Below are 20,663 nucleotides of genomic sequence, written 5' to 3' on the forward strand. Positions count from 1 at the left end.
AATAATTACATTTAAGTATACCACATGCAATATAAATATTGGATCCGAATTAGCATCAGCGAAATAATAAATATTGAATATACAGAGCCGACCTGCATGACTGGAATTACCATGTATATACGATACGTATACTCTCGAACGTACAGTAATAATAATAAGGAATGAGAATCTCATGTATCGACGGAATATGCAAAAAAAATATATTGAAGCGAATGATATAATCAACATCGAATAAATATGAAGAACAAAAAAAAATTGAATCAAAATTGACCACAGTCCCTGTGAAAGTGTATTCAATATTTTTGTGGCCGCGTACATAAAATATAAACAAAACATACAAAATAAAGTGTCCGATATACACAACACACCGCAATATAATACTGTACTCATACAGATCGTCCAAATATGCAAACGAGAAACGAGAAGAAAAACTTTTACCTCACCTGTACACAGCCATAAGATTTTTACCTTTTAATCTTCTTTTCGCTTTGTCGGTAGCTGTTAAACATACAACAGGTTAGTCAGTGTACAATAACTGAACGGAACGCACGCGCTTGTATATGAGAGAATTAAATATTAATCCAAAACATTTTTATTTCGTTTTGAAAACGCGCACCGCTTGTATAACACTTCGATGTTTGCCGAAAATTTTTATTTTTTGAAATATTTAATTTTGAAAGAAAAGTAAATTTATTGAAGCATATTTTATGGCTGTTTGTGTAATGTCCTAACACACAGACCTGTAATTAAAAAAAAAAAAATAATAATTTTTTTGATCAAAACCTAAATTCGAAGACAATTTTCCAAAATTTTGTAATCATTATTCGATCCAAGTTTTGTGCATTTTATCTACGGTGAACATATATCGTCGTTAACCGGCCGTGTACGTACATATATGTGCTGTTTCCTAATGTCTTTTTTTTGCCATTACTTTTGTGTGTTGTGAGTGTCTATGACCGAGAGTTAATGTAACACTGCAAATAAATTAGCAGTTTATGGTGATTTTATACTCATTTAGTGTGATTGTGCCACTTTAAATGTATGTTTTCGTCTATATTACCTTCGCCGTGCGCAAAATTTAATTTTGTGTATTCCTATTCCGAGTGAGATTTTGCTCGTTGCAGAAAAAAGATTTAAAAAAAAAATAGCAACCAACAGCACCAGAGGTAGAAGAACGATTTGATCGAATAAGCAAAAATTGACTAATGTGTTGTGAAAGTATTTATGTCCAATGTAATTCGGCATTCAAATATTGAAAAAAGAAAGAAAGAAAAATCCAATCATTACATAGACTGACCACCGGAAATAATTTCGAATATTGCGATTAAATCAATAGACGAAAGTTTAATGAATTTATAACTGTGAGGGACATTATAGACACACACCGACATTGGGCCGGCAAATTATCCACAGAAAAAAAAACATTTTTTTTTGGTTACTCAATTGAAAAGTTACATTAATTGCACACACACCAAATATGGACAGTGTTGATGTGAAAATGGACTTCAAAAACAAACCCGTCCTCAGTCCAACCCGTTCATTGGACGAAGGTTTCGAAAGTGATCCCGATCGCATATCAACCGATTCCGAGCAACCGATTGCAACGCCATCCTTTGACATTCTACAGACGACCGATCGGAACGGTGTACAGCACACGCAAATTGCACGTCGCGGCACAATGGATTACGGCACGACTGGATCGGTTCAAGACGAAATTGAATCGGAAATACGATCCAAGTCAGATGCGGCTGTGATCATACCGCGTGCCAACTCAATCCAACCGATGTCCCGGCAACGACGAATCAAGACCAAAGCACCGTTACCGCCACATTTTCCCGCAAACAGTCGGACACTCGAATCCATTCGCCATCCGGAACCAATGAAACCGTCAGTGGCACCGTTTCGTAACGATGTGACTAGTGGGAATTTTATTCGATATACGGTGCATCCGAAACCTAAGAACTTAGCGACAACGTCCAGCGTGAAGTTGGCGAATCAGCAAGCCATTGTACCGCAAGCCAGTAGTCTGTACACATTTTATCCAGCCGAAGGTTCAATTAGTCTTTATTCGACAAATAACGGATTAGCATACAAGTCATCGCATATGAATGTTCAAACACAAGCTCCTATATGCTGGACACAGACCGTTCCACGGCAAGCGAGAAGGTAATTGCAAAATATTATCTCTTTTATGAAATAGATTTTGATTAGTTTTTTACGTGTAATTTCACTTATTTCATTTATTTGAATCGAAGACTAAGCTGTTTCTAAACAGCCAATTATTTTCGCTCAGAAATTACAAAATCTTTTACTTCATTTGTTTGGAATTAAATAAGTTTTGCCATCAGAGAACTGTCTTGAAAAATCGGTTCGTCAAATGTTTCTTCAAATTTCTTCTAATTCCAAAAAAAAAAAGAAGATTTCTCTAAGTTCACCTTCCGCCTTTATTTGACACACATCATGTCGCATCAGTCACGCAAGAGATCTTGATTTGCTTAGTCAATTTTTCCTTAAATTTATGCATTGATTGCTAGTATTGTCTCCCGACTTCTACCGTAATTTGCATATGAAACTTAGCAACAGATTTTAACAGAAGAATTCTTTTGTTTAAATTTGTCGCTAAGTTTTTTATGCAAATTATGGCAGCCCTAAAATGTTTTAATGACAATAATGGACTGTGCAGCGAGAAGGGACAAACAGAACGTTGAGTTAACGATATTTAATATTGACAATTTGCAACGAATGAAGCGACACTTAGCGGAAATAAATCGAACATACTTTTGTCCGTTTTTTTTATATTTTTCCATCATATTAAAAAGTAGTGTCGTCTGTTGAATGTGAAAATCGTGAATTAGTGAGCGTTGAAGTGAGCCACACTACAATACGTTGAAGTTTGTTGCTCGACTTAAGTTCTTGCATCCTATTTTCTTCTACAAGACATGACCTTTTTCTATAAATTTACGAGACGTTTTATGATGAAAACAGTGGTTTTTAACAGTGTTCTACATGAAGGTGGATCATTATATGAATTTGAATTGATTTTTTTTTAAATGTTGTTGTCCTGAATTCTCCAAAACTTCAAAATGATCCGTCACTGGAGAAAAATTTGATATCGGTCTGAACCGTAAGTGCTTGACCCCGTGAACTTACTAATCGAACTTTTTTGAAGAAGATTTTTTTTGGGGAGATGAAGAGTATCAAACCAAACATACACATTCCAAAAGTCTCTATCTGTGAGTCTAGTAGCATCAAAGGTGCAGATACAGAAAATTCAAAAATGTTCAGACCAAATAAATCTTTGCTCAGCTGATTTGAAAAGCTCAGTCGGAAAAATGAACTCTTGCAACTTTTGCAATAATCGACCCGCCCAGTTCTACACCCCGTTCAATAGTGCATTTTGTATGATTTTAACTTTCGTGTAATTTTGACGACTTTTTTCTACTAATTTGTTTCTTGACTAAATGTTGTCACGTAAATTAATATCCCAACGTCAGAAGAAATTTCCATAAAAAGCAAACCATAATGTTGTCGTTACATACATACGTTCACTCGTATAATTAATTAATTTAGCAAACGTATTATACTGGAAAAGTGTACACAATTCCGATTTTGTACACACACATTTTCTCTTTATGGCTTTTTTCCATTGTTTATCGCGTTCGGGAAATTATTTACAGAAAAAAAAAATTATTTTTCAATGAAACTCTCCCATATCACATGCACATTACAGTCGGTCGTATCGGATGGGTTTGAATTTCAAAAATTGCATTTATAATGAAATTCATAATCATCATCATTAATAATCATTTAAAAAAAAAAATTAAAGAAAAAAAAATTCCGACATTAAACGTTCATATGATGGTAAAAATAGTAATTCGTTTGTACAATTAATGCACACACGTTTACAAGACATATTGGTGTTATAATCTAATCGAATGAAAGTAGTGAATAAATTAATTGTAAACCGGCCTGAACTCTGGGAGAATGTTGTTGTATTATCGCAATTGCGATGATTTATAAATAATAAATTCATGTGAGATAGGATAGTGAGTGAGAGGGAGAGAGAGAGAAAAGTTCATCGACAATCCAAAAAATGAATGTCTGATGATCCCCATATACAGCCAGAGCCAGCCACAGACAGTATTATACAAAATAAAAATTAAATCATAATAATAATTGGCAAACGACGAGGCACATTATTAAAATGTTATTTATTCAGTAAAAGCGTTTTCTTATATAAACTAGGCCCTTGGCGATAATTTTAACTTGTCTGCAACTATCGTTTTCCACACACAATTTTAATAATAGACTTGCCACTCGTTTTACCACTCCAGACGACAATTTGAACAACACCAGCAACAACAAAAGTCGTGATAAAGTGTGAAAATAAATACATTTTACGAGCTAACATTTAATGTATATTGCGCTGCACACATATTCTTCTTCACTTTTTTTTTTGTCTATTTGCATGCATTTTAGTGAGTCGTTTTCTTTTTTGATAAGATGCAAACTGAAGGGCTTGTGTTCATGTTTACACTTTCATCTCCGAAAGTTTTTCGGATGATTATCGCAAATATGGAAAAAAACAAAAGTCACTAGGTCGTGACAACAAAACAAACAAAAATTTAGACGAACCCTTCGGCCTTATAACCAATTAATGTCTAATGATACAGTCAGAGGCTGTAAAATTTCAGCATGAATTTGATTCAGCTGCCTTTCAGCTGGGGCACACATGACACATACAATCAAAACTGTTTATACGGTTGAAGCGGCCACACGCACTCGTGTGGTAGTGGTAAAATCGTTTAACGACGTGAGAACAGTTTTGATTTGTGTGGATCAGCTAAAAAATAGCTGAAGCAAATTCATGCTGAAGTTTTACTGCCTCTAACTGTATCTACAACTTACAAAAACTGATCAGTTTACGACACACAACAGTTATCGTGTAGCAATGAGGGGCGGATAAACTGGAATATTCTCTGTCTATGGAAAAAACTAATATCTTCAATAAAATCCTCAGAAAACTAAATAAGAACCGAAGTTGAGGTAGGAGCATTATTCCTAAGGTGATAAAGAGAAGAGGCTTCCACGGATTGCGCAAAAGTTACAAGCGACTGAAGTTGACATTTTTTGACGTTTCTATATTGCTACCCCTATTCTTAATTCAAAAACGCCTCATACATTCGGCATTATGATTCAAATGCTTCAAAAATTCATCTTCATTAATTAATATAGTGTTTAAAGAGAATGTCGAGAAGAGTGTACCCCCATTGAACTCAGTTAATTAACTGGTTTGTTCCTAGCTAACTGGACTTTTACATATAAATGTTGAGACCAGTTAAATAATGTTCCCTTGTTCCGCTCATTTAAAACACTCTATAACGAGAACTCCCTTGCGCCTTGCCTCTCTTTCTTAGACTATAAAATGCCAAACGCCACACTGTTAAAGGTCTGTTACGTAAATTTTCGACTTTAATTAGAATCAATTTTCGCATATCAACACGACACACATCCTCAGTAAGTTTCGTTCTACCGGAACCAGATTATGTCTGACTAAAATGTTTGACGTTAATCATTTAATAAACTTGTTGTTCACCACATAGTGGTTCTATTATCTAAACTGTCTATCTCTGTGTTAGCATTAAATTTGCATTCATTTAATAATTTACCGAACTTAATGGGACAAGTTTGTCAAAATTTAATCTCAACATAACACAAAACGCATCGTCAATTATTTAAATCACAATAGAATGTCGGTTTTCCTCCTCGATAACTTCTATAAGATTCTATTGATCGGAATTAAATGTTAAATGTGATTTTCCTGAATTATTTCTTCTTCTCTTAATTAAATCGTTTCTTTATGCATGGATTGATGTGCATTATATACCGTGTATTGTACGTGTGATGAATAGAATATTCTCTTTTTCAATTGAGAGAAACAAAATTCTTGAATTGACTTCAGGGTTGAGGAAATTAAATAAATTTTTGTAAGGTTTCTTATTGCAGCCAGCGCAGTCAAGCATTTCTTTTAGTTTTATTATTATTGTGGAAAACATGAAACCATTCTACGAGTGTTGTAACGTATACATCTCTCCGTTCACCATTCAAAAAGTTACATATTTTTTTGTTGAAGAGTTAATTGAAACATTAGATTATTGTTATTGTTGTTACGCACAAAAAACGACGATATCATGATCGCATATCATTTTACACAGATATGTTGTAATCAAAATAAACGGGCTGCGAGAGACCCGTAAGAATATGCTTCGCATTATTGACAAACAACTTTATTACGCTTCCAATAATCTTTTGGGATCATTCATAAATTTCGTAACGTTTTTGCAGTGCTGTCATCAAAAAGTCATCTTAAATATATCGAGAAAGACGCGAAGTTGACACCAATGAAAGTATGAACCAGGTATGGTCTATTTATACAAACCGGAGGACACAGCGATTTCATATAAACAAACTAACCTTTCATGAGAGGTGAGTTTCTTTATATGAAACCGCTATGTCCTCCGCTCCATACAAAGTTTGACGTTCGACCATACCTTGGGTTTACGTTCATTGGTTGAAACTATGTTCTAAACCGCCATTTAGGCAGGCATATTGGAGGTAGAAAGCAGATCCCGTATTTCTCGAGATGTTTAACATTAAATTTTGATGACAACACTGAACAACGTGATTTATGAAGAAGTTAACAAAGGACAACAGTTTCCATGTAGTATAGTACCAAGTGCCCTATCACACCTAGTTCATAAACTTTTTTCAGTTCGTCTGTCTACAAGGTCCATCACTTGTGACCAAATCTAATCTTAGATTTGCTGATCCAGCTAACATTCAGCATTGACAATGAGAAAGGTTTTTTCAGGTTACTCTATCCATGACTGGGGTTTTCTGATCGTCGAATTCAAATGCTACAAACGTGTAACGTAATCAGAAATTACATGTCTACCGTTCGGCGCCTTTCTCTTTCCATTTATTTTTCTTTCTTTTTGTTATCTATTACAATTATCACATTGCATCAACTTCGTCTCAGTTCATAGTTGGTATAAAACCAATGAAAAAAATTGACAACAGGATGTTATGACTCGACCGGATATACATAGAGCGTATATGCAAAATATATCTTGCTACGTCTCAAAAAACCGAATTTTATTGCCGGACTTTTGAGCTCTATCCAACATGTAACTCTAAACTGGAGTCTTCAGTGCGTATATTGGTAGTGTCTTAGTCATTACTTATGTCTTCAGTGAACTAAGTAATTCCTAAGAGTCTAAGTTATGAATGTGTTAATTCACCTAAGTGAATCTAACAGAAACTGTTTTTGGAACATCGTTTTTTCATGTTTTAACAAATTTTCACACATAGTTTCATAATTTCGCAAATTTTTCCAAAAATAATATTAGGGGAAAGATCGGAAAATTTTGGAAAATATGGAAAAATGTGAGAAAATATGAAAAGACGTTTGTGTCGTCCTTCGATAATGCAATGAAGGAAAAGTGTTTTGACAGACACTACGTGATTCAACACAATAAGACCAATGAATCTGCAGATTTCTGTCCATGGGCCTTGATGGGGGTCGGTCGTTCATTTCACTAAACTACACCGACCATTGCTAATCGAACTCATCGAACTGCAATGTCTGGTGTAGTTCAGAGAAATCGTTCCGTTTCAATCTTAACGCATCAAAATGGGTAAAGATTTGGATTTGAATGAACTCAAAAAATCAAGAGACCGGCCTACAAGTTGCACAAATTCATTAAATTTTCATTAGTCATATTTGCGTTCAAATATTCCGTAATTGACCGATTGGTAAAAATCTATTAGCAGTTTCTCGTACCGAAGCGAAAGACGAAAAAACTTCAATAACAAAAATGTCGACAAAAATATTAACAACCACAGCAGCTCCTATACACAGACTTTCCGCATAAACAAATATGACCAATTTTGTTGACGATGTATTTATTTACCGAAATATGATAAATGTTAAACATAGAGATGACGATTAGGTGATGCATGAATTGGATGATATATGACTGACGATTTTTTTTTTAAATTAAAATACGAAAGTCACCTTCACATACCTATACTATCGTTAGTTCAAAGTTAAACTATATCGAATGCGAATTTTAAATTATTGTTTACTGTTTCGGAACTGTTTACCTTTTGTATCGCGCACACAAAATATTAATTTGACTAATTAAATTTTTAGCAAATACGCGACTGTTTTTCGCAAAATGTTATTTAGTAACAAATATTTTGAACGTTTTGTCGTTGCTCGTGTATATTATCATATTATTTATTGCATTGACTGACTGCGAAGACAACATGTTATCATTCTAAATATAAATTTGCAAATTATTGTCGTCAATCAATAATTAAGAATTCGTTATGCCAAACGGAAAGCATATCGCGAGTGTAATTATATCGAATCTGTTACTTATCGCAGCATTTTGGAAAAATAACTAAAAAAATCTTTTACTTCATTTGTTTCTGCATTTTACAACGTAAGTCCACACCAGTGTGACCTCATCGCTTGTTTTTGTTGCCACTGACGATAGCAGATGACATTACAGTTCGACTGTCTATGAATTTTTCTTGGTAATGTGTGTTTGTCCCCTTAAGTGGGCAAATTGAACTATCAAACGCGTCAACGCGCACGTACGTACATGTGTTGGTATAATTTGTCTAAGTTCCAGATAATGTTTGCCCAAAAATACGTTTCGACATTGACGCTGAAGATAGTGAAGACTTTCAGAAGATAATTTAAATCACAGAACCCTAATAGTAGTCGTAATACTGAAATGTGGTAAATATGATATCTTCATGGCCGGAAAAGTATTTCAACTGTGAGACAGTTCATTAGACATTGTCATAGCGTTTGTCTTCGCTGATGGATTCAGGTCAGTTTGTGACTCAATTTTGCACTGAATCTTTTTTGATGTTTTAGTAAGACCTGAACTCAACCTCAAAACAGAAAGTCTCAATCAGTTCGATCTGTTCAGATTGGGTTTCAGATTGACATGTTGGCTTTGACGTTTTTTGAGCGTGTTGCCGAAGAAAGGATCAAACTGGATCCACTTTTTCGGAACTGAAATTTTCAGGTCCACAAAATTTTGATTCAGGTCAACCCGGCCCGACCCGATCTATTCGAAACTTTATATCCTTTGGTACTTAGCGAAAGGGGCCTTTTTTGCCTGGATTTTTTACGTTTCGATTTGCGATTTTACAACGGACTAAATGCAACAATAGAACTCACCCACAGCGCAAAGCTATTAGGCTATTAGGCTTCCACCTGAAATGCCTACAAATAAAACGCTAATAAAATGACGAATAAATGATTTAAAAAAATAGTCAGAAATTTGAAACGAACAAGGCCATTGTCTTTCCCTTTCCCAGGGTACACGTGAAGTGAAGTACTTTGAAACTGTTTCGGCCTCGGTATTAAGTGGCGGTCGGTTGTCTCCACTCATCCCTTCCTAAGACAGCAGTAAAACTTTCGGTTGAACGAGTAACGCAAAAATCCAGGCAATAAAGGCCTCTTCGATTCTGTACTTAGAATAAGGACTGTTCACTGTTTGATAATATCCGGAGAAGGCTAGGTCAAATGTTGCTTGTTAATTTATCTCGATAAACTTGTTGGAGGTAGCCAGTTTATCGAAGAGTCTAATTTATAATCCCAGATCTGATTAGGAATGAAAGAAAATTACTTGTTCATGGAACACTCTTTTTTGATATAATTTTTTTAGTTTCAATATATTCTCCACATTTTGTCGTATTAATTAGAATCCTTAGTCTTAGTCTTTAGATGGGTTTTCGCAAGGGACTATTTACGATTAACATTTTCCAATTTTTCACAAAATTTTCATTTTTTTTTTAAATAATGAAAACATGAGGTAACTGTTGCTCACAAATAGTCACTCCGTTTCCCATGATAAAATTCTATTCGTCATCACTCACGAAGGTAAAATGATTTTCAAATTTAAGCTCAAAATTCTTCATTATCAAGTGTCACATGGACTCGAAAATAACACTGAAAAAATGACCTAAGTGTGAAGTGTCCTCCGTCAAAGCAGTCTCACCTAAAATAGGTTGAGAGTGAAAAAAAAGTCAGAAAATTAATTTGCATCTCTGGCGTACGTTTCATTAATTTCCCGACACATTTGATTGTTCTATCCCACACTAGAACGATAAAAGTGGCAAGGCTAGTGACCTTCTAATAGAGATCTAAAGGAAAGTAAAACAATAAAAAAAAAACAATAAACGACCAACATGTCACTTCTCAGTATTTTAATCTTTTATAATTAATTGACCAAAAGAATCGAAACAAAAAATTTGCAATTCAATTCAATCGTCCGGTACGTATATGGTCGTTGGAACCTTATTATTTTCTGAATGGATTTCTTACTTCATCCAATTTTAACCGTCTAAAAAGTTTGAATAACAAAATGTATTTTTTTATCGATCGTTTTATGAAAGACGAAGTCGACGACAAATATGCCGTCATCTAAAAGTTATATAGCCATTGTTGACATATATTTCAGCACATTAACACGAGCAATATGTAGGAAAAAAAAACATTTTAGGCAAAAAAAGCTAACAAAATTTGGTTCTTCGGTTGCTGTTAATGAATAATTTATCTAAAAAAAAATATTTTTTTTTCTTATTTTCAAGGTGAACTATGAAAATCATTTGTATGCCAAAAAATTCTATAATTTATACAATAAGGTCAAATTGGTTTTTTATACGCCCTGGTTGACTTTAAAAAGAGCTAAAAAGCGAGAAAAAACTTACTTATTTCTCTTGAAAGTTTTATGACATCCCCATGTTAAGTCTTTTTCAATTTGGATCGTGTTGACTATGAACGGATTTATAGATTTGTCGAGGGCATTAAATATTGAAACCATTACAAGTGCTGTGAGCTTTGTGAACAATGCATACAACAACGTTTTGGTTTGAAAAACTACCACATCGAAATGAAGTTGAACTTGTTTTTAAACTACATCGCAATATGGCAAACAAAACCACCTCGATGATGGGACTCTTACCACACTCGAACAACAAACCCCTTTACTAAATGTAAATGCCTTTGGTTCCTTTTTCGTTTTTTTTTTTTCTTAGTAGTGGCTCGGCCGCACTCTGAACGAATATATTGGTCTACTACAATTTAGACAAACTGCTGGTTTTTTCACAGAACTGGTTAAATTGAGATAAACAATTTTTTTTAATATGTGCGGTGCGATAAGTCTTTTTTTCTCCACTCAAGAGGCCATGCGAAATTTACGTTTTCTGGTCTGATGAACGTTCGAGCGAGAAAATGTCTATTTTCTCCGCTATTGTTTTGCCAGGGGAGAAAATGGATATTTTCTTCATCAAACTGTCACCTTTGTTTTGTATTTAAAAATTGCATACAGTCAAAGGCAGTGAAATTTTAGCATGAATTTGCTTCAGCTGATCCACACATATACGGTTAAAGCTGATGAACGCACGCGCGTGGTAAACAGATAACTATATTTTGTTGAACGATAACACAATTGGTGGTTATTGAGGCTTTACATTGCGGTTATTACGGCTTCAAAGAGAATTCTGGTAAAAAAATGTCAAAATACAATGAGAAACGCATAAACTTCAGTGAAACATCCATTGCTGTTATAGCCCTCGCTAATTATATTACCGAAGCTTTTATCAGTTTTTGCACAGCACTGCTTCTAGCATGATCACTTGCCGTTTTTGGGAAAGTTGAACAGAAAAGTTCGAAAAACCTCATCAATGCCTATTTGACTGTCAAAGTGTAAATATTGGTGAAAATGAAACCATCGTCAATCGTTGTTTTCCCTCTCTGTTAGGAAACTGTTCAGGTTCTTTCAAATTTAAAATAAATAATTTCTCACCCAATGGGTAACTTACCCCTTAAAGGTTTCCGTACACAATAAAACCCGCAAATATTACCGGACTGTAAAATTATGCACAATGAAATTACCGATCCTAGACAATCCATCGTACTATATACATATACACTGAGTAATAAAGAAAACTTTCACTGGAACGTGAAGAAATTGTGATGTGTCGTCTTCGTACAGTAACGACGCTTCCATAGACGAGAAATTGTAGAACATTTATCTCGAATTTCGCATAAAACTCGTTCCAGCTCATAAAGTGAGAGAACACCCACCGAAAGTTCATTCAATTTCAATTCCATTTTAAATATGCTACGCCGTCGGTGATCAATTAATGAAATCTCACTCGCGGTATATGTGTATGGTATACAGGTGGATTTTATTTGTGTAGTTCAATTAATGTCTGCGTCTCAGTCAGTCTTCCTCAATTAAAAAAACTTTTTTTTTCTGTCTGAAGAGAAATGCGGGAGAATTCTTTGTGCACGTTTAAAAGATCAAAGCTATATATAAAACATGGGGATATGGTATGTATGGACGGGTAATGTGTACACAAAATTCGCATATAAGCAGAAGAAATTGTTGCTTGTACTTTGAAACGAGTTATTTTGCGAAAGTATAAATGAAAATTGTTTAAATTGTAAATTCGATTTTTTTTTTCAATAACTGGTTTCAATATGTTCCGATCATCATACATGAGAACATTTATATTGCTACTCTGGCGAAAGAAAGAAAAAAAACCGCACTAAGCGATTGTCGATTTAATGATGTATACAGAAAAGATAAAAAAAACGAAGAAAATTGACGATGATGTGAAAGGGAAATTCAAATTTTGTTTACGGTGAACATGGTGTATGTACAACACAATATATTGTAAGCGAACATGTTTGATAAATGGTTGATTGTTGGCTTAGAACATATGAATCTAAATGAACCAATTCAACCGTTTCGCTATTATGAATTGAATTTTTACTTTTATCAGGCCACTTTAGAGATGCAAAGTTAGTCAGTTGTGAAGCTACTCTTTTCAAGGCAATCAAATGCAGAGCAATTTGAAGACGATCAATTCAGATATTTTTAGTAATTTGAAAATAGTTAATTGCTTACTAAGGGCGATGTTCGTTTCCAGAGCGAAGTGAGTTCGCTCGAGTTAGAATTTCCTATTTTCTTCCGGAGGTAAACGCGACACTTTTTATATGATCAAGGTGTAATTTACCGTTTTTCTCCACGAAACAAAGAAACATCACTTCCCCATACCATTTTTGAAAACATAAACAAACTGACAGTTCAAGCGAGAAAAGTTCTGTTTTTTTAGCACGGGACGAGAGAAAGCAATGCACTTTTCTCACTATAAATATCATTCGACCAATCGTCAACAAAACGCAATTTTCTCACGACCTATTGAGAGCAGAAAATATGGCAAAACACACCCCACATATGAAAAGAACTTTGCTACATTCATGGACAACAAAAAGTAGCACCATGTTATCAATCTCTTGTTTTTATTAGTCCACTTTGTTCCACACATTCACGTGTATTTCTCAGTTGCTAGAGCCTCGAGGTAATAGCAAATAAGAGATTAATTACACGGCGGCACTTTCAGGTGTTCATTACTGTAAATTACCCCAAATCGCAAACAACACGAAATGTCCTGAGGTGCGTTGAAAAGGGCTGGCATGAAATTACTAAAAAATACGTCTGTCATGATGATCCTCGTGTTGTTCTCTGTTCGTAAACGATAATAAGTAGAAGATTTTGTATCGATCAATCTGGTCAATCTACCATGATCCTCTCTTGCTCTTTGAAGAGAAAAATATTTCTTTACGATAAGCCATATTTCGCCGGAAGTGTAACTTAGAAACAAAACTTGTGACAGAAAGACTCTGAACTCATTTAATTTATGCAAATCCGCAGTGCTGACCTTCCGAAAACTGATTTCAATAACTTTGAATATCAAGATGAATCGAGTTTTCGATTCAACTTTCTGATCACACATTAAACAGAACAAGGAAGGATAGTCGTTTCTATTCTCAAATTGCTTTTTCTTCTTTTTTCTTACAAAGAACTAAAATTCAGTTGATACATGTGCAGTCGCTTGGATGTATTATTGGCAGCAACAAAAGTGGGGCAAAATGCTTTTACAGCTACCCGTCTATTAACCACTGTGACTAGACGTAGAACTCAGGTTAATCTGGTTTTATGTAGCAAGAATAATGTCAAAACAAATGAAGTACAAAATTTCGTATGAAATAATCAACTGAAAATACTTTGAACAAAAGAAGTACTAGATTCAAAATTTATGCCAGGATGTTTTTTTGTCGTTTTGGAAAGATTGTGTGCAAATGTCTGACGTTAGTAATATAATTCAACTGCAAGAATTATAATGAAGGTCGATTTCTGCTTATAAGCCACAACCTGACTTGCATAAATTTCTTACATATGGAAGTAGAGTGTGTCACACTCACACCTCAACACGTGCTTCTGCAGAATATAGAAGGGCTGTTAGAAGAATCATTTTGGACTATTAGCAAATATTTACTGAGTGTCACAGCTACACAAATACGACTGACTGTAGGGAATGACGTAAACTTCCAAAGAAAAATCGTTGTAATTTCTTTACAAAAATACAACAGTCGATCAATTGGAAGAACAAGAGTCATCGTTAGGCAATACAATCAAAGCAATTCGAATGGGATTTTCTTGCCAATAATCAAATCAATTTTTGATAATTTTTGTTGTAACCTTTCTCCTTGTAACATTACTTTTTACTTTTGCAACTAGTTGAAGACCGATGACCGATGTAAACCGACTTTGTATGTTGTTTTGATATACCAAATTTCTTGTTCATCCACAAAAACGAGTGTATGTTCATAGTATACATTTTGAACCATACCGCATCGTTGACGTGCAAGAAGTGTATATAAAACAGAGAATTTTGTTGTTCAGACCAACAACAACCAGTCTGTGTTCAACATATGTAAATCCAGTCATTAAACGCGCGAAAGTAATTAATCAAAAGTTTTCAACGGATTTTTTTTCTTCTTTTTGCTTTCGTACCCAAGTGCAAAATTAATTAAATTTTAATTAGAGCTTTTCAACAGGCGAATAATGCGACGTACACAATCAAACTGAAAAGCCATATAATTTTTTAAACTGATTTGGAATTTGAACAATGGATGCCATTGTCTATAAATGAAAATATAACAACAAACGAAGTAGATAAACAAAAAAAAACCAACAAGAAGACGAATAGAGAATGCACATTTTGAATATTATTCGTTCATATACCATTCACCTATCCATATATCGTATAATTTTAATAATTCATTATAAAAGAAGCTCGGATGATAATGATAATGATAAAATTAAAAAAAAAAAAAGATCTGGGAAAGGTAAACAAGGAATGGAAAACCAGAAAGAAAGACATAAAGATCTTTTGATATTAATTGCAAAGCAAAAAAAAATGTGTGGAATTGTGGCTTTGTATAATCATCTAGCGCTAATGTTGTGATTCATCCAATTTTATAACTCAACAACCGGCAGATTTTGAATACACAATTTTTCTTTTTGTGTCTTCCATTGCTTGTGCTTTCAGTTTTTTTCTTTCTTTCTTTCGTATATATTTCGAAAATAAATTAAAAATAATGACGAGTTACACTCTCAACTCTTTTAGGTGTGAAATTTTATTGACTTTGTTTAACAGTTCCATAAAAAAGAAGAAGTAAACTTTATGCGAATCATCGGCCATTCAACGCGGAAGGCTGTACCCGTACGAAACTAGTCCGCAACGTACAGTTGGGTTATAGTAGAATTGTTTCCAGAACTTTGGCCTTCCCGTACCCGATAGCAATTCGCTATCTATCGCATTTGCTTTTTCAAGATGGCCGCAGTCACCCATATTGTTTTATAACCTCCATCACTACGACTTAACAGTAAATAGAACACTAAGTCCCACACGTAACGACGAGAAAGAGTTCTAACTCAAATATTTCTTGTGTTCTTCTATCCAGGTGGTAGTTTCACCACAGATATCTGCATGAGTGATGGCCCTGCTGGTGATGGAATTGTATGACAGTTTTATTTTATTTATGATTCGCTAGACTTTTTCTTGCAAATAGGACCTACTTTGTAGAGGTTAGTCATTTCTTTGCCAATGTCCATGGCTAGGTCCACATAATATGGTATTTTTAAACATTATTAAATGCAACGCATCGAAAAACGGTATAATCATCTTACATATAGAAACACTGTTAAGGCCAACACACATTAGCATCTAGTGTCATCGGGAATACTATATTTCTATTGTTTAAATCAGCTAAAATCGGTTGAAGCTGATTTTAACAATAGAAATATCTTATTCCCAACTGACACTAGATGCTAGTGTGTGTTGGCCTTTAGAAACCGTTCGCTATTGAATTAGGTCTACCACTGGAAAATTCGTTTCTTACACTAGTCACCTGTGTTGTGAATCGATTATGAGAAATTGGTATCAGTTGGTATTAGTAGATATTGTTCCACCGATTTTGATCCTTTTCCTACGTGATCTTCCTTAGCCAATATTAAACTGACAAAACCTGACCTGAACTGACCATCTCTGAGTACAGTCAAAGGATTTCTATTAACCGGAGATCAAGTTTCGCAATACAGATAAAACTCGTAAGACCCGCATACTTCGTACAAGCTTAACAAACAATTCAATAAATGGAAATTAAAAATATTTATCTGGAACCGAACAATGCACATAGTATTCCGGCCCGGCCAACCGTTGATTTCCACTCTTTTGCATTCGTTTCTTATTACGTGATTATTTACTTCGATTTTATTGAATTTTAATTACGAGGCTGCATTTTTTTGACTCTCTGTTTCAACCGTTCATAAAACGAAGATTGATATCCTTGAGATGGTTCTCAAAGTAAACAATACTCTCTGGCTGTGTGTATTGACTTCTCGGTTGAGTGAATTCGCATTCGAATCGAGGTGGGTTAAATTACCATAACACTTTTGATAACAAATTGCTTTTTTTACTTTTAATTTTTATTATTATTTGTTTTAACGTTCGACCGATTCTTCTCTCTCTTCTTTTTTTCTGTGGTATAGGTATCGATATACAACTTGTAGATGTTGATGGAATAAATCTTTTTTTCAAGATTTTTTTTTTCTTGACTCCAATGAGAAGTTATCAGGTCGGTCGAGTAGAAAATGTGGACTGTGGAGGTCACTTAAACGAGCGCATTGTTTTCTCACTCAACTTTGAGGAGGTTAATTTTATTCCTAAGATTTGACGAAACAATGATCGTAAAATAATTACTTTCCTGACGCATGCTAAAGGGATTTTTTTTAGCGAATGAGTGGTTTCTGGCACGAGCCGGAGGTGAGTTCTGAAATCGAATTCTGGACACATACGAAGACAGTAGGCACCCAAATTTGATTAGTTCAATTCAATAGACAAAAAATTGTCTTCTAAGTTCGTGGAGGCCCTACTTGAACTGAAAGGTGTCCTAATCTTTCAGAACCTAGGACTACAAAACTTATTTTAAAATTTGTCGCCACTCTCAATTCTTTTGATCTAAGTATTCACGCCGTAAGTGCGGTCGAAATTCAAAATGGAAAGTGCGGAGGTCTTTCTAACGTAGCGTCATTTTCATAGAATGAAGCGTTGAAATTTATTTTTCGGTTCACTTTTTCATCGAATCGTTCACTTAAAATTCAAATTTTAGGCACACTTACGGCGTGAATTGACTGATGCGAAATCTAATACTTCATTTGTTTTGATTATAATTTTACTGCAGTAGAGCCAGAGCTAATCGTTTATTTACGTCGCTGCTGTCGATAACAGATGACAAAGAAGTTTGTAAAACTAGTAGACTTCTAAACTTGGTTCAACAGTATATTTGGAAATCTGTCGTATGGATTGGATATAAAAAGTCTTTTTCTTTGTATGATTAGTCTTTCGTATTTTGTACCTTGTTAACAATGTTGGTTGATTTTTCTACTTCAGCTTAGATCATCTTTAATATCAACAATGAAACACACATTTAGCATTCATGATATCATTTCTATCGTTGTTTCAGATACGTATCACCAGCGATCACATCTCAATCGATAGCGTCACCTCTGGTCCAGAAACAGCAAGGTGTCGGTCTGTCACAGAAATTGAAAGAATTGGCAACATCTGCCGGACTGATGACAACAAAAACGAAAATGCCATTAAAGCCTGTGATTAAATCGCGTGGATCACCCGGTCCCGAATATCCGAAGAAAGTGACATTCAGTGCGTTTGCAACTGTTCAAGTGTTATAGGAATCGGCGCTGCCAAAAACAAAAATTAATTTTAAAAAACAAAAAATTGAAAACAATGTTTCCAACCATTGGAATGAGTAATTTAATTTCAATGAAAAATTCAATTGAAAAATGATAAAATTTAGAATTAAATAAACGAATAGACAGGTGGCAATTGGTCGATAGAAATGCTTTGGAGGAGAATATTCGAGTATGCGTAAGACGAAAATTTTGTCTGAGACTGGGAAAACTTCCAAATTAAACATTTCGTAACCTATTTCTCGAAATCTCACGATAATAGTAGGTTAGTTAACATTAACCATTGGATGTTGCGAAAGTACTTCATTACATGAGGCAACAATTTTGCGATAAAAGCGAAATTGCCAGTTGTTTTTGAGCAATGAGCTTCGGTAACTGTTTCAACAAGTGTAGAATAAGCTCGGCCTCTCTTTACTTAGATACCACATATTGCCAACCCACAAAGTCCACACTGCCGCATATAAATATTGTTTAAGATTTCGTACATGTCTTGCATTCGTTGACTCGTGTAACTGTCTTGCACTCGTTGACTCGTGTAACAGGCGGTGCAGTTACTCTATAATGTTTCAATCTAATATTAGTTGGATTCTATTTGTGGGTTGAAGAACGGTTATAGTGTGAAAAAATTGCTAAGTGATCTATCTAGTAAGCTAGTATACGTAGCAACATCCAATGTCTACCACATGCGAAAATTGAATTTCACAAAAAAAAAAATCACGAAAAGTGAACCGAAAAGATGCCACAGGTAATCGATCGATTTTCGCAGGTGGCAAATTGATATGTTATGTTCAACTTTCGCATTGAGCAGGTAGAAAAAATACAATGAAAATGTTTTTCAATCATAAATTTTGTGGAAATCAAGAAAATTCGAGAGAAATCAAGAAAAAACATTTCTCGAAAATATGCTTTGCAACGTATCTCTAGATCAGCTCAAGACTTCTCCATCCATCTTATTCAGTTTAAAATAAACCGTACAATTCGAATAGTCCCGTCAATTCTTTGATCAATTTAAACAGCCAGCCCCTGTCTAGAGAGAAATATAAGGAAAAATTGTATTTAAAGCTTTAACCTAGGTCATGTGACCCCATAATGTTATTTAAAAAAAAAAATTATGAAAAACAAGTTTATTTTGTTGGATATTATGGCGTAATAATATGTCATTACATATTGAAGTATATCTTTAACGTTCGGTCGTTCGGTCGTTTATTATTTTATTTTTTTGTTGATTTTGATGTTAAATACCTTTTTTATTATTTAAATTTTTATTGTTCACTATACCAAGAAGCTGATTGTTAAAATACTGAAACATTTTTTTTTGTATTTTTATCCACTAGGTCCCACCTTTTGGGCGGGTCAGGTCCCTTGACTGACAATTTTTTCAATATATTTTTGATCAATTTCATTGTTGAACTTCCGAAGCATCACTGATACAAATACCTACATTTAATGTATCGATTACTCTATACATGACAACAAAATTTGACAGAAAAAGTTCTTCAAATAAACCTTCGAACGTAAGACCGAATGATCTTTGAGTTCTCATTTTTCTTATAAATTTGCAGCAAGATTTTCAATCAACCACAAATCGTAAAAAAAATGAGACTCGTGTGAATTCCCACTCGTATGAGCTATCTATTATTCTGTTTGATTGCCATTTTGTCAAATTTAATCAGAGTAGATGCGAAGTTTTACGAATGTGGAACGATGAGAGGACTCTTTTACTTTGGTAAAAAATAAAAAACGCGATAGATGTTCTTCTCTTACAGTTTTGTACAAAAAAGGAAGTCCCCCGGTACTTACTAAATTTACAAAACCTTCAATCGTGAATAAAATTTGGATGGTAATAAACGACCGATAAATTAATTTAATTTTTTTTGTCGTTTCTTCACTTTTGTCGATTCAGAAAGCGACAAAAGTGAAGAATTGACGAAACGTCTCTAAGTTACATTTCGTAGAAGGATGAATTCCCTAGGAACGAACAAAACGCCTTCTCGTTAAGTTTTGTAAAAGGATGAATTCTCTAGGAACGAACAGAACGCCTTTGCATTACATTTCGTAGAAGGATGAATTCCCTAGGAGCGAACAGAACGCCTTCTCATTACATTTCGTTGAAGGATGGAGTCCCTAGGAACGAACCGCCATTGCTTTATATTTCCAAAATCGACAAAGTGTGAAGGAAAGCCTTTTTTTACTGATTTACTGAAGAGGTGCCAGCGACATGTACCACATTTCTATCGGTAATTTATTATTTTTTATCGGTAAAATTGAATTTTTCTATAAAATTATCACGACTCGTGAGAATTACGGCCCTCGCTTTGCTCTGGCCGCAAACTTCACACTCGTATGGGAGTTGTAAAATATTTTGTTTGATTGTTGGAATAATGAATTTAAAAAAAATATTTAGAAATTAGTTGAGAATGACTTATCTTATATTGCCTACAAAGAATG

The 20,663-nt window shown here is 34.4% G+C and overlaps 1 protein-coding gene across 1 annotated transcript; it reads left to right on the forward strand.

Moving 5' to 3' along the window:
* The first annotated feature begins 497 nt into the window (after positions 1 to 497).
* LOC119084384 lies at positions 498 to 19,746 on the forward strand. Its single transcript, XM_037194346.1, has 2 exons — positions 498 to 2,166; positions 17,969 to 19,746. Exons 1-2 carry the CDS (start codon positions 1,478 to 1,480, stop codon positions 18,195 to 18,197), a joined length of 918 nt encoding a protein of 305 aa, XP_037050241.1. The 5' UTR covers positions 498 to 1,477; the 3' UTR covers positions 18,198 to 19,746.
* The last annotated feature ends 917 nt before the right edge of the window (positions 19,747 to 20,663 follow it).

This window comes from Bradysia coprophila, unplaced genomic scaffold, assembly GCF_014529535.1.
Source record: "Bradysia coprophila strain Holo2 unplaced genomic scaffold, BU_Bcop_v1 contig_732, whole genome shotgun sequence".
NCBI classification, from domain to species: Eukaryota; Metazoa; Arthropoda; class Insecta; order Diptera; family Sciaridae; genus Bradysia; species Bradysia coprophila.

What these genes read in the sequence shown, in the direction of transcription:
- LOC119084384 (XM_037194346.1), top strand. Translation starts at nt 1,478, where the DNA reads ATGGACAGTGTTGATGTGAAAATGGACTTCAAAAACAAACCCGTCCTC. An exon ending in GTTCCACGGCAAGCGAGAAG is followed by an intron (nt 2,167 to 17,968) that starts GTAATTGCAAAA and finishes TCGTTGTTTCAG; the next exon opens with ATACGTATCACCAGCGATCA.